At 39.5% G+C, this 13,974-nt stretch overlaps 1 protein-coding gene across 1 annotated transcript in view; it reads left to right on the top strand.

The window, feature by feature from the left end:
* LOC126470479 (nipped-B-like protein) overlaps positions 1 to 13,974 on the top strand; it is a 392,610-nt gene that overhangs the window by 363,886 nt on the left and 14,750 nt on the right. The window contains exons 25-27 of the mRNA XM_050098348.1: positions 3,317 to 3,471; positions 3,552 to 3,749; positions 8,062 to 8,128. Coding sequence (XP_049954305.1) covers positions 3,317 to 3,471; positions 3,552 to 3,749; positions 8,062 to 8,128 — 420 coding nt within the window. The remainder of the gene's footprint in view (positions 1 to 3,316; positions 3,472 to 3,551; positions 3,750 to 8,061; positions 8,129 to 13,974) is intronic.

The raw sequence follows: 13,974 nt of genomic DNA, 5'->3' as shown, positions 1-13,974 counted from the left end.
ATGAGATGTTCAATGTATTGGGCATCTGAATTCCTTTCACTGCTGATATCTTGCCCACGGGCACTGGGCTGTATGGGAGGGATTTTTTTGTGTAGAAGGGGTGGCAGCTATAGAGATGCAGGTACTGTTGATGGTTAGTGGGTTTAATGTGAACAGGGTGGTGAAGGGAGCCATTGGAGAAGTGGACTTCAACCTCCAGGAAAGTGGCACATTTGTTTGAGGAGGATCAGGTGAAACAGATGGTAGATAACATGTTGAGGTTTTAAAGGATTGAGGTTAGGGGTCTTGACCCTGAGTCCAGATCATTAAGATATCATCTGTGATACTGAGCCAGACTGGGGGTTTGGACTTTTGGTAGACTAAGAAAGCTTCCTAGGTTGGTATAAAAGGATACCATCTAGGTCACCATCCTATGCCAACCTGTATATGGGCCATCTAGAGGAAATCTTCGTAGCCTGGCAAAACTCCAAACCCTCAGTCTGGTTCAGTTTAATGGATGATATCTTCATGATCTGGACTCGGGACCAAGACACCCGATTCTCATTCCTTTACAACTCCACCTTCTGTCCTATTTGCTTCACCTAGTCCTCCTCACCCCAGCATGCCACCTCCCTAGTGTTTGACTTCCACCCCTTTGTCCATATTATACCCACTAACAATCAGCACTATCTGGATTTAGACAGCTACCATCCCTTCCACAACAAAAAATCTGTCCCATACAGTCTGGCCCTCATGGGTAATGTATCTGCAGCAATGAAAACTCCCTTACTCATTATACTGAATGGCTCACAAAGACCTTCACAGAGAGACTACCACCAAACCTAGTGCACAACCGTGCGGGTTAGCTGTGTGGTCTAGGGCACCTTGCCACATTTCGTGCGGCTCCTTCCCCCCCCCCCCCCCCCCCCCCCCTCGCCATTGGAGGTTTGAGTCCTTCTTTGGGCGTGGGTGTGGGTGTTGTCCTTAGTGTAAGTTAGCTTAAGTTGGATTGGATTAAGTAGTGTGTAAGCCAAGGACTTGATGACCTCAGCAGTTTGGTCCCATAGAACTTACCACAAAATTCCAAATTTCCTAGTTCACAAACAGATTCCCCGTGCCATATCACGTGCCTCCAAGGCTTCCACCAACACCAAGAATCAATACAAAGGTGCACCCCACCCCCACGCAGTATCACCATGGACTGGAACGGTTGAATCATATCCTTTGCCGTGGCTTTGATTATTTATCATAATGCCATGAAATGAGGGACATTCTACCCAAGAGCCTTCTCACACTTCTAAAATTGTGTTCCATTGCCCACCCAACATATCCAGCATCCTGCTCCATCTTTGTCACTCTCACTACCAGTCCTTTGGCACAGTGCACCCTGGTGCAAGATCTGCACTATCTACCCATCCAACACTTCCTACTCCAGTCCTGTCTCAGGCTTCTCTGAACTATGCAGGTGAGTGTTATAATTGCAACACAGCCTCTACTCCAGAGTAACAATCCTGTTCTCAATCTCTGGTAACACACTGTCCCCACACCCTTCACCCAACAGTTTTTCCTTCCTCCATCATGTCACCCTCTCCCAGTTTAAGTCTTCATGTCACCTGCAGTATGCCCCCTCCCTTCTGGGTCTGACAATCATACAACACACGCCCAGCCAATGCACCTGCCACTCCTCCCTCTCCTCATTCCTAGCCAGCAAACTGCCTGCCTCTTTCCAGTCTGCTAGCCACCCACCCCCAACCCTTCGTCCTTCCTCCTGCCCCCCCTCTCCCTCTCTCTCCCCCTCTCCCTCTCTCTCCCCCTCTCCCTCTCTCTCCCCCTCTCCCTCTCTCTCCCCCTCTCCCTCTCTCTCCCCCTCTCCCTCTCTCTCCCCCTCTCCCTCTCTCCCCCCCTCTCCCTCTCTCTCCCCCTCTCCCTCTCTCCCCCCCTCTCCCTCTCTCTCCCCCTCTCCCTCTCTCTCCCCCTCTCCCTCTCTCTCCCCCTCTCCCTCTCTCTCCCCCTCTCCCTCTCTCTCCCCCTCTCCCTCTCTCTCCCCCTCTCCCTCTCTCTCCCCCTCTCCCTCTCTCTCCCCCTCTCCCTCTCTCTCCCCCTCTCCCTCTCTCTCCCCCTCTCCCTCTCTCTCCCCCTCTCCCTCTCTCTCCCCCCCTCTCTCTCCCCCTCCCCCTCCCCCCCTCCCCCTCTCCCTCCCCCTCTCCCTCTCCCTCTCCCTCTCCCTCTCCCTCCCTCAATCCACTCCACCAGACCAACACTGTCACCACCCTAGTCCATTACAAAAATGCACTGTTAGCATTGTGCATCCAGCAGGTGCCATTTAGGAAGTAACTTTTACAAAAAAACTACTGTGTCAAAATATAGAAAAACTTTGATAGGGGTAGAAGCTGAAACAATGAACTAAAATTTGTGCCATGGTCTGGACTTGAACTCAGCTCTTCTTCTTATTAGGCAGATGTGCTAGTGATTACAGCAGTGTAGTATTGTGGCTATCACAGCTGCACAGACTGCCAAATTCCAATGCCCTCCCTAGCACAAACTTCATTTCAGGTTCTGATCATGGTACAACTTTTAGTTCATTGCTTCAACTTCTATCCATATCGAAGATAAATTTGAGACTCGTATGTCTCCAGAAAATGATATTCCATCAGATCAATAAGATCCCACATGCCTGGGGTACAGGTAGAATTTCCCCATTCTCTATTTTCTTTTCTTTTTCTTTCTTTTTTTTTTTAAATAAGATATTTAAAATACTCACACTACATGTCAGCTGGATACTGTTCCATCCAGGTGCCATTCTGAAATAAAACTAGTGAATTACTGTAAACAGTATTCTTTAATTGGGTTAACTGTTTCCAGAAAATGAATTTTCTTTGTAGGCCACTTGTTTGTGACTCACTGTTATCCACTTACTGTTACTGATGAAAGTGGCACAGGGTTATGGAAATGGTCTTGCGTTAAGGATGACCAAAGTTCAAATCCCTGTCCAACATTAACATTCTAGACTTAGGTTTTTGGTGGTTTCATTCAATTCTTCAAGACAAATGCTGGAATGATTACTTTGAAAAAGAAAAGGTAGATTCCCATTCCTGTCCTTTTGCAATCTGAGTTTTGGCTCCATAGTTAATCATCAAGTGGACATCAACCCATAATCTTCATTATTTGCATATACCATTTGTTATGTTTCTGGTTAAAATGTTAAACTTTACTTTTTGTGTTGTTATATTTATGTGAAGTGAATTGTGTTAAGGTACCATGAAGTTGTTATGCAATCAGACCACAAGATGGATTTACTGAAGTTGCTTAAACAGTGATGATGTATTTTACATTTCAGGTCACCTTAAGGACTTCCAGCAGTATTGTTTGCATGATCCTTCCAATCCATTACTTGTGAGATGCCGTCCATTTTTTCGAAGAGCTTTGTTCACAGTTGGACTACTACTTAGGCATTTTGATTTTACAGATAAAGATGTTATTCAAGGTTTGCCTGTAAGTAATGAGCTCTTTATTTACGTGAAATTAAAGAACATGATATTTCAGTGCTCTTAATGGAAATTTTCCATTCACAGGTAAATGTTAAGGATCAAGTGTTTGAGACACTGATGTTCTTTGTAAAGCAACCAAATGAAGATATTCAGAACTATACTCTAAAAGCCATTGGTTCATTATGTATCCGTCACTATGAATTCATGCTTGGTCCAGAACTGAAGGCTATGTATCATCGCCTGTTGACTACAGATGACTCACCACTATTAATGAGAACACAGGTTAGATATCTCAAATTACCTCTTGTTAATCTAAGATTCTGTGGAACTTGTTTGGAACAGAATACAAAGATGTAGAAGCTGTTATAGGAATAAACAGTGTTTGCAAATGGCTCAGAATATCCATACCCATTGTTACTTTTAGTTAGAAGAACGGAATTTTTGTTGGAAGTCTCACATGTTAAGAAAGTCATTGCGTTTTGAAGTATGTGTCACCTCATAAAATTATAAGAAATGAGGGAAATTCTTACTTATCAGTCACTGAAACTGAAGCTACAGGGACAGTTCTGATAGAAGAAGAAGAAATAAGATTGCAGAAGGGCTACTAGATTCAGAGCTTGAATGTTAAAGATCTGGACTCTTGCCATTTGAATTGCCCCCATCCTAATAATCAACAACCATGGCAGTTTTCAAGTGGGTTTAGAATTTCCAGTTAGTATCATATTGTGTTTGGAACTGCTTAAGCAAATGTGCTCTCATGGACAAAGTGAACATGTATGTTACCATTACGTAAATATTATTGAAATGTGAACAACTGAATAACAGTAATACAAAGATAAATTTTTGTAGTTCCTATATAATGGATATATTGTAAATATGCTTACAAATAAAATTTCGTTTGGGAAACTACTACCATTCTGCATGGGGAATATCAGTAAAGAAATTTCTGGTTTTCACAATAAGTTCAGGACTTATTCTCCTTACCCAGTAAATGAAAGTGCAATAGACAGCATATAAGCGTACAAATTAAAATAAGATGCAGAGTTTTTGCTTAGGTATTAGGATAGAACTATCAAAAGACATGTACTCCTGCTGCTTAGCTACATACGTGAAAGTAGTGCAGTGAACAAACATGACTTGTTTAGGAAACAAACAAATATACAGAACACATTTCAGCATGAGAAATAACTGATGTCATTTGTGTGAATAATAAATGCATGTGGATATGAAATTAATAAAGCTTTTATATAGGCTGAAGTTTGTCTTGAGAGCTTTAAACTTTACATTTTACAGTTCTGTGGAGAAAATCAGTTTTGACATCTGAAGTTAATAGATGCCTCTATGTTGGGAGCTTTGATGAATACTTATTTGCCACTACATCTAGGTGATATTGAATTCTGCAAAATTGTAAAAACAAAGTCACAGATATGTCAAATAAATTTAAAACAAAATATTGAAGGAGAGAACTTGGAGAAATAAAATCCTCCCTTGAAATTGAGATACAAATAACATGTGGGAAACCATTGCTTAGTCTATATGGTTATCTCCAAAACACACTGAAAAACTTGTATGAGAAGTACTGCATGTCCTGTAAAATGCTGATGGAATGAATGCCAATAAAAGTAATGATAGAGTTATAATAGCTGCCAGACATAGTTGTTGCAGCTATTTTAGCAAAGCTTAAATCAAACTTACAGAATTATAGTGGAAGTTTTTGAACTCCCTTCATGCCTTAAAGGAAAACTTCTGTGTTGGTATGTGTTAAAGAATGGTACATTCAAGTGGTTATTTTTGTTGCATCAACTGTGACTGACGGAGTGAAGAGGACAGTTGATATAAAACAAGATACATATGCAGAAGTTCTTAGAAATATTGTGTGTTTGGTTACAAGAAGAAAATGATTTTCATATCTATCTTTGATGATAGCAAAATCAAACAATAGAAACTCTTGGTAGGAATATCAACAATGTAGGAAAAGATAGATTGCTACTTACCATAAAGCAGATGTGTTAAGTTGCAAACAGGCACAATTAAGGCACTTACATGGAGCTTTCGGCCATAGCATTTGTCAGCATGAGAGAAACACACACAATGCTGTAATGTAAGTGTCTTTTTAATTGTGCCTGTCTGCAACTTAACGTGTCTCCTTTACATTAAGTGCCAATCTGTTGTTTCCTACTTTGATGACAGCAAATACATTGACCTGCAAAACTTCCGGATGATGTAGATAAAATAACATGACATAATAGCTATTGGATGGAAATGAAAGAAAGTGAAGGAGACTGTTGCCAGATGTCTCCCATTCATGCACAGAAATTAGACTTCACTTGATGTGAGGTCAGCGTGACTATAGCATGAAGTGGGGCTGAACCTGCAACATAAAGCACTTGAAGGAATGGGAAAACAGTGGGTGTCAATCAGTGAGCAGCTACAGTGCACTGTGGTGACGTTTATGACTTCAAAATGGGGAAGAACCATGAGAAAACTGGAAGGAGGATGAAGTGCGATGTGTGTAGCCCAAGGTTTTGGTATTGTTCACAGCATTGTTTCATGTACATGGGAAGTGTTCTGAATCACAGGCACTGCTGCCCGAAGGAGAGAATGTGGTTGACCAAGGTAAACTGTGGCAGCAGATGGCCACTACATTGTGCAACAGGCAAGAAGGGACCCACATCAAACAGTTTAACATTTTTAACAGAACTGCAAGGCATGCAGTCTCCTACTCTGCAGTGGCATGGCAAATGCATGTGGATGGTTTCTTTGCCTGACAACCAGTAATTGTGTTCCGTTGACACCCGCACATCGTCAGGACCATTTGTGATGGTGCTAAGAGCATAGGGACTGGACCAGCGAGGAACGGGATTATGTGCCTTTCTCATATGAGAGCAGAATCAGTCTGTGTAGTGATTCAGGATATACCCTTACATTGCAAGAGGTGGGAGAGGGATCATTTTGGTGGTCAAGGTGACATGGTGTGGCGAGCATTGTATTGCATTAGTGTACTGACCTCCAAATCTTTGAGCACAGTACACCCACCAGCCAATGTTATTGTGATACTGTACTCCTTTCCCATGGGCATCTTTTCACAGATGCATTTTGCCCTGACTTCATTTTTATGGGTGACAATGCGTGACTGCCTCGAACAGCACTGGTGGAGGATCTCTTGTAACGAGAGGATGTTAAGTGAATGTGAATATCAGTGAATGCCTGTCTCCCCTCCCCCCACCTTGAATCCCATAGAGCATGTGTGGGATGTGTTGGGGAGAAGCACATGAACATTTTGCAATACATTAATGACCATCCAGCAATTGTCAACCATGCTGGTGGAGGAATGGAATGCCCTACCACACGAACTCTTTACCAACCTTATGGCCAGCTTGGGAGAGTGTTGCAAAGCATTCACTGCTGCCTGTGGTGGTCATGCACCCTATTAAAATCTATGCCCCACCTTTTATAATGCCCAAGAAGCCATCATAAATTGTGGTGACTTCAGTATAATTATTGTCTTTCAATAAAAATGTAATTTCTGTTGGTATGTATATTTCTCATTGAATTTTCCTTTCTGTTACCTTCTGTAGTACACTACAGCAGTTTTTGAGCAATGTTAGTTGGCACACACATCATGCAAAAGTTACTTTTGTCCTTAAGTTTTGCAAACATTGTATGTTACTATGGCAACAGCAAAGACAGAAAACTACTTTGGTGAAGATTTTATTCAGATAACTTAAAATATTTGTGAAAAATTCACCCATTTTTGAGACAATCGTGTGTACAGAAATAAGAAATGACTGAAACATATTGACATTAAATACAGTTTTATATTCCAGTTGTACAATGCAGGATAGTATGTCAGTTAAGAAGAACAAGTGGCCAATAATTAGGCAAAAACGGGTGTATTTACAGTTAAAACAGATTGTGCATGATGATGGGAGTAGTGAAATGGGGAAAAAACTGATTTCTCTGCCTTTGGAATATTTCAGTAGAGTTATTAAAATGAGGAGGAGAGGACTTGAAGAGGGAACAGTTCAATAACTGTATTACAATGATCAGCTTACATTTGTACATATTCCCTCAAATACCTCTGACAGTTCTTTTCCACTGTTCTGTTGTTAAATACACACATTGTAGATATTGTTAAAAATAAAAGTTTTGTGCTTGTCAAAATTGTAATACCAGTAAAGAAATGTCTAATTCTCACAATAAACAGGGATGCTGTGTCTCAATGGTAAGTATACCCATCATGAATTTTCCATTGTTTGATTAGTATGTAGAACATTATTTGTAACTATAAGAGAATGCTGCTCTAAATTTTGGTGTCCAGCTTTTCATTTATTCAAAACCAGTGTAGTAATAACATTCATCTTCTATTTTGCAACATATACAGCTAAGTGTGTATTTGAAATTGCACTTTGATAGTTGCAACCACTCAGGTTTCTACTCTGTTTTTGTAATTTTCTGAGTGTTACTGTCATAAGCTTTCAAAGGACTGTATATGCTGTTAGATCTCAAACTTAACAAATTTCCACATGAAAATTTCTTCCTACTGTTGCACTTCAATACAATAAAACATAATTGTATTATGTACTCTTTACAGGTTCTTAATAACATAGAAATGTACTTGCAAGAAGAGGAAAGTCGAATGATAAAACAGGACCAAGAATGTGAGTAAAGTTGAAATATGATTGAATTTAAAATTCTTTTACTTTGGAAGTTGTACATTGTTGTTTCCTATTCATTAATGTACCTGTCTTACTCCATTTGCTCCTTATGAGGTTATTGATTAGTGTATGAAAAAGATCCAAATATTTTCTCACAATTCTCATTTTTGTCTTACTTCGAACAGCTATTATTTCATGTGCTTCACTGTGAGAGAGATTCAACTCAGTTCTCCATCTGTGAAATCAGTGTAGTACTAATATTGTACTGCATTTGTATCCTATTACTTTACTTTTTGTATGTTTCCTTGTAAACAGATTTCAGACAGTTTTGTGCATGTAGACCTCATTATACACAGATTAGTTATTTGCAGTTTCACATAATTTAGATTTTAGTTTTAAGCCAAGTGCTGCCCTCTGTTAACAGTATGCAGAAGAAGTAATGCTTCAGTTCATCTCAGCATGCATCTTCTGTCATGCTTGTCAAGATCTAAATCATCAGTTCAGGTTGGTAGAGCTGTGAAGTTGCATTTGATGGGGTCTCTATTCAAAATGTCAAGTAAAAGGAGACAACATGTGCCTGTTGAGGGAAAGAAGCATGCACAAAAGTCATATTCATTAGGAACAAAGTCAGAAGCTATGGATCGCTATGAGAAAGGTGAACATATTGTTCAAATTAAGCATGCTTTGGGACTTGGTGAATACACTGTGAGAACCATAGTGAAAATGCAAAATCAATTCCAAAAACTGCTCAGTCTTCAACTAACTTAAGTGCATCTAGAGTGAACAAATTTCACTTGCAGTCTGTGGAAATAATGGAAAAAATGTTGAGACATTGGTCTGAGCACCACAATCAGCAGCACATGCATCTCTTTGGATCTTCTATTCAAGTTAAAACCAAGAGTTTGTATGCAGATTTAAAGAAAGAAGGTGATGATTCAACACCTTTCTTGGTCAGCTCAGGTTGGTCTGATTGCTTCAGGTAGCCTTTTTGCCATGCAAGACATTTAAAATGGCAGGAAAGGCAACCTTCAAACTTTCTTAAAGTGGACACAAAAGCCACACTGTCCAGTACCAGGTTCAGATAAAAAGAGGAGGATGGAAAAAAGGCTACAAAAGTATTAAGGCATTTACAGTGCCTGACTTTGAAGAATCTATGCACCCACACACAGTTTCAGATGTTGAAACATCTGTTTAGGATATGAAGTACAAAGAGTTAAAAATTATGAGCAACCATATTATATTGATTAAACAAAAATGATCCCTTGTTATAACACAAAAAAATGTTAAAACAGCTACAAAGAGTGTTAGGATACCTAGATTTTTTGATTTTAATGTTTCCAAGGAACAGTTTATTGAGCTTATGTGCACAAAATGTATTTCTGCACCTCCAGAGACTCTTCCTATCAATGGAGGTCTCGTATTCGAATGTCATTTGTGGGCTAGTTGAAGCTTTATTTGAAACTCAATGACAAACTGCCAAACAGGCTGGTGGGAGCTGTCTGACACATTGCCTATCCAGAATATTTATACTATATAAACAGTCTGTTGTAGTCAGTGTATGTCAGTCATCTGTATGCAGTGAAATGGACTATGTTGTTCTACATAACATCCTCAAGTAAGCCAGATGATCTGTTGCAGACAGTAATATGCTACATCTCTTCCACATGAAACAGTAAATTGTAATGAGTAATCCAAAGATATCTTGACTTACTACAAGTAAGGAGAGAGTGCGGAATGACAGGTAATTTGAATGGGTAACCAGGAAGAAACCCAGAACTGTCAAGGCAATGGTCAGACTTGTCATGTTTGAAACATGTTTTGATCTTTTCTTCTTCACTGTTAGTCAACTTTGAAAATTATCATACGCAAAGTTTCAGTTAAGTTATCAACAAATCATTGTTGTATGACATTTTTTGAGTCTTTTCTGCACTTGATGCTGCCTGGTGAACAGCCCTGAAATCTCAAGCTGTGCAATGCAGCATTCTATAGCAACTGCTGCTATTAATTTGGGAAATAAGTGCTGAATCACCGACTATAACCAGTTGAAACCTAATTTAATTGTCATGGTGAAATAAAACTTATACACCACAAAGGAATTATCCAGAAGGGACTCGCCACTCCATCACACTCCTGGCCTTGTGACATGGCACAGTATCTTGTCGAAAAATGCAATAGCTGTTGGGAAACAAGAGTGTCATGAACGGGTGTATGTGGTTTGCAACCTCCTTGGCTCTCATGGTTCCTTGTTTTAAGAGTCTACCCAGCCTACGTCGCCAGACATCTGTAATGAAGGGTAGCTGCCCAACCCCACGGCATCTGGACATGGTTTCACCTTGGCTTCGCCACATGTTGAATACTGTCATGGATTTCAAAACTAGTATCATCTACTTCAGAACTGGATTCTTGAAGCAGCCTCAGAATCTCATCATCAGTCAAACTGTCCCCCCTTGTACAACAAACTTTGTGATTAAGACAACTACGGAAACACACTACAACTACAAACGTGTGGGATCTGATCACACGTATAGTGTTTCTCAAGTCATATAGCACTATCTGGAAGCAGGAACATCCATTTAACTGTTTCCCCAAAGTATTAAGAGAGTGAACAACTGACTTCAAGCTGTCACTGCTCGTAAATAATGCATTGTTAAGTAACAATCGGGAAAGTTGCACTGGAGATTCTTAGTGTTTAATGTTAGAGAAATCACAATGTGCCATACTTACTGTGGGCAGCAACCAGAGTGTGTTAAGTGCAGGAGGAGGGAGGGGGAGAGGGTGAGGTGTGGGTGAAGCAAGCAAGCTAGAGAGAGGATTGCTACAGAAGAAGTAAATATTGGAACAAGTGCCTACCCTCACTGTGGGTAGTTAGCTTCCTTTTCTGAGGACTAGTGGGTAGTACTCACAATGCACTGATAACTGTTTCATCATTCTATAAGAAGAGTTTGATTAGAAATAAACAGTAGCAAATGTCTCATTAGCTCGTGGTTTAATTAAATGCGTTCAAAAACTAAATAAAATTTTTCTTTCATCATTTTAAAATGAAAGGTATTCAAAGGAAATTATTTTTCATTCTAAAGTTTAGTTAGGCACTAATTTGATGATGGCAGGGGGCAAGGGGTGGGAGGGGTACTGGCTAACATCTGGTTGCATTCTGAGATAGTGGTCTTCGAAAGTTTGGGAACAACTGGTGTAAGTAGTATTTGTTCTGCTTGGGAGCAAATGGGAGGCTGCCAGTAATGACAGGGGAGTTTATCTTGTGAATTTTTGGGTAAATCTCATGATGATACTTTTCTTTCTGTAAAGTGTTGTTTACCATTGCCTTGCATTATTCTATATTTTTAGTCTTCCAAATTTATTAGAGGTATGAATTTGACTTGCTTATGTTGGTCATGGAGATGACATTATCTAGTGCCAGTGTTCATATTTATCTGGATTTTCTTATATTTGTCATATGTGTGTGTAAGAGAATTCACCCCTGTAATTTTCTCATCATGTCTTCTCTGTTGGTCTTCAGTGTACAGTTTGGTCTTCCCAGTTCCGCACCACATTACTGTGGAATCTTTTGTTGCAATATCTAATTCAAGGCAACTAGTATTAACCTTTTATATTCATGTAATTTCACTTTTCATTTATAAGTTCTGCAGTCTTCTTGTTGTAGTGTGCTCTGTTATAATGTTTTTACAGCAATTTGTTGCTTTTACATGTCTTATCAGATGCAATATAATGTAATATTGTGATTCATTTCAATGTAAATTTGGTGTACAGCATTATTGGAAGTATGGGATGTTGCTTATTTACATTTTTGTGGTTATGTTTACACCCCGTGAACAATTGTACTATGGAGGTTCAGTGGGCAGTCCTATGTGTAAATAAAAGTGACTTTTTCCTTGAATTGAAAACTGTGATGTTTAAATGCATTTAATAGCATTAATGTTGGGGTATCAAGAATTCTGTCATTAGCATTCTGCATATTGCTTGTGTACATCACAAAAATTTACTTCAAAATAACTGTGATTTGTGCCCGATGTGATCCCCACAGTTTTGCTATGTAATAAAATATTTTGAAATAAAGGGAGTTGCTAATTTTGTATGGAAAGTTGTAACGCTAGTCCTGATGTTCCAACTATGGGATTAAAATACGTTTGACTAACTTGTATGGAGATATAATTGTTTTTCTCTTTTCTCAAATTTTATTGAAATATATACTTGTATTATTTCAGAAACTGTGACTTGCCATTCATGAAGTAATTGAATTGCATGTCACCTTTCATACCCCTCCTTTTTGTATAAATATTAATGGAAGAGATGCTTTTCCTTTTTTTTGGGGGGGGGGGGGGGGGAGGAGATGAAATTGTTTTTGTAAGGTTTTGCTTTTATTTTTAATTAATAGGTCACATTGACAGTTGTACTACATAATTTTGAACTGAATAAGACAAAAAATTGCAGAATCTTCCAACATTTTATTGTATCCATTCTTCTGCTTTTTCTGTCATACTTGTTAGAAACCGAGTGAGGCGGCGCAGTGGTTAGCACACGGGACTCACATTCTGGAGGTCAGTGGTTCATACCTGCACCTGGCCATCCTGATTTAGGTTTTCCATGATTTCCCAAAATCGCTTCAGGCAAATGCTGGATGGTCCCTTTGAAAGGACATGGCAAACTTCCTTCCCCATCCTTCCCTAGACTTATGGGACCAATGACCTCACTGTTTGGTCCTCTCCCCTGAATCAACCAATCAACTTGTTAGAAACATTCTTAGACTGAATTGTTGAAAATAATATTTGTGTGTATTGGCCATTAGTTGTGACCTACATCATCATCATCATCATCATCATCATCATCAGTAATTTGCTCAAAGGTAGGTTACATATGGTAACTCTCCATGCTCTGCTGTCTTCTGCCATCCTCTTCCAGACTGCGCAATTTCCACTTCCCTGTGTGTCACCTATCATCTTGTATCTCCTCCTTCCTCTCAAACTCTTCCTATGATCTAGACCTTACAAAGTATCTTTCAGAATGCAGTCCCATCTCAGCACCTGTTAGGAAGCAGTCCCATCTCAATAAATGTCCCTTCCAGTTCTTCTTTCTTTCTCTTGTAACCTGCAACAGTCTTTTCCACTCACCATCCCTTTCCAACACTCTTTCTTTACTCACTCTTCCCATCCAGCTTACTCTCTCCATTCATCTGCACATGTACATCTCAAATGCTTCTGTAGTCAGATTAACGAATGATGGCAATTTGTGCAGCTCAAGGTGGAACTACGTTGTTGCCAGTTCAAAGCAACAGACACATACTTTGAGCTTGAAGAAAGTGTGTATCCTACAAATTACGCATCTTGATTGCTTCTGTATGAGTTTTTCACCTACCGCCACCATCAGCAATCACTACTCGCAACAAATAGAATAAAAATTCACTAAATAACTCACTATGATCATGTTTAATGCTTGCATTAGCTACGCACGACATTCACAGCAGAGTGCTCAGAACAGTACAGAATGTTCATTGTGGGAACTGGCCACAGAGTTGTCACAAGAAAGTTAAAATTTAAAATGTAAATGATGGCAATTTAGACCCTAAATTCAAAGAATTAACCCAAGAGAGGAGCATATTTAATTGCACGAAACACAATTTGACATTTCTATGTTCACTTTACTGGGCAACTAACTTGAGTGTGACCAGTTTCTTCGTATAAGATTATGTAAATCTTTACCTTTTTTTTTTTTTTTTTTTAACACTCCAAAATTAATGATTGTTAGGAGCCAAGGAACTGATATTCTGGAAAGATAAGTGTTGCGAGGACCAGAATAAGTATTGAATTTATTCAGTCCAGCAGAGAGATATCAATTAG

This window comes from Schistocerca serialis, chromosome 3 (assembly GCF_023864345.2).
Source record: "Schistocerca serialis cubense isolate TAMUIC-IGC-003099 chromosome 3, iqSchSeri2.2, whole genome shotgun sequence".
Classification (NCBI taxonomy): domain Eukaryota; kingdom Metazoa; phylum Arthropoda; class Insecta; order Orthoptera; family Acrididae; genus Schistocerca; species Schistocerca serialis.
The sequence above is the reverse complement of the archived record's forward strand: the minus strand, read 5'-3'. Positions and strand labels throughout refer to the sequence as shown.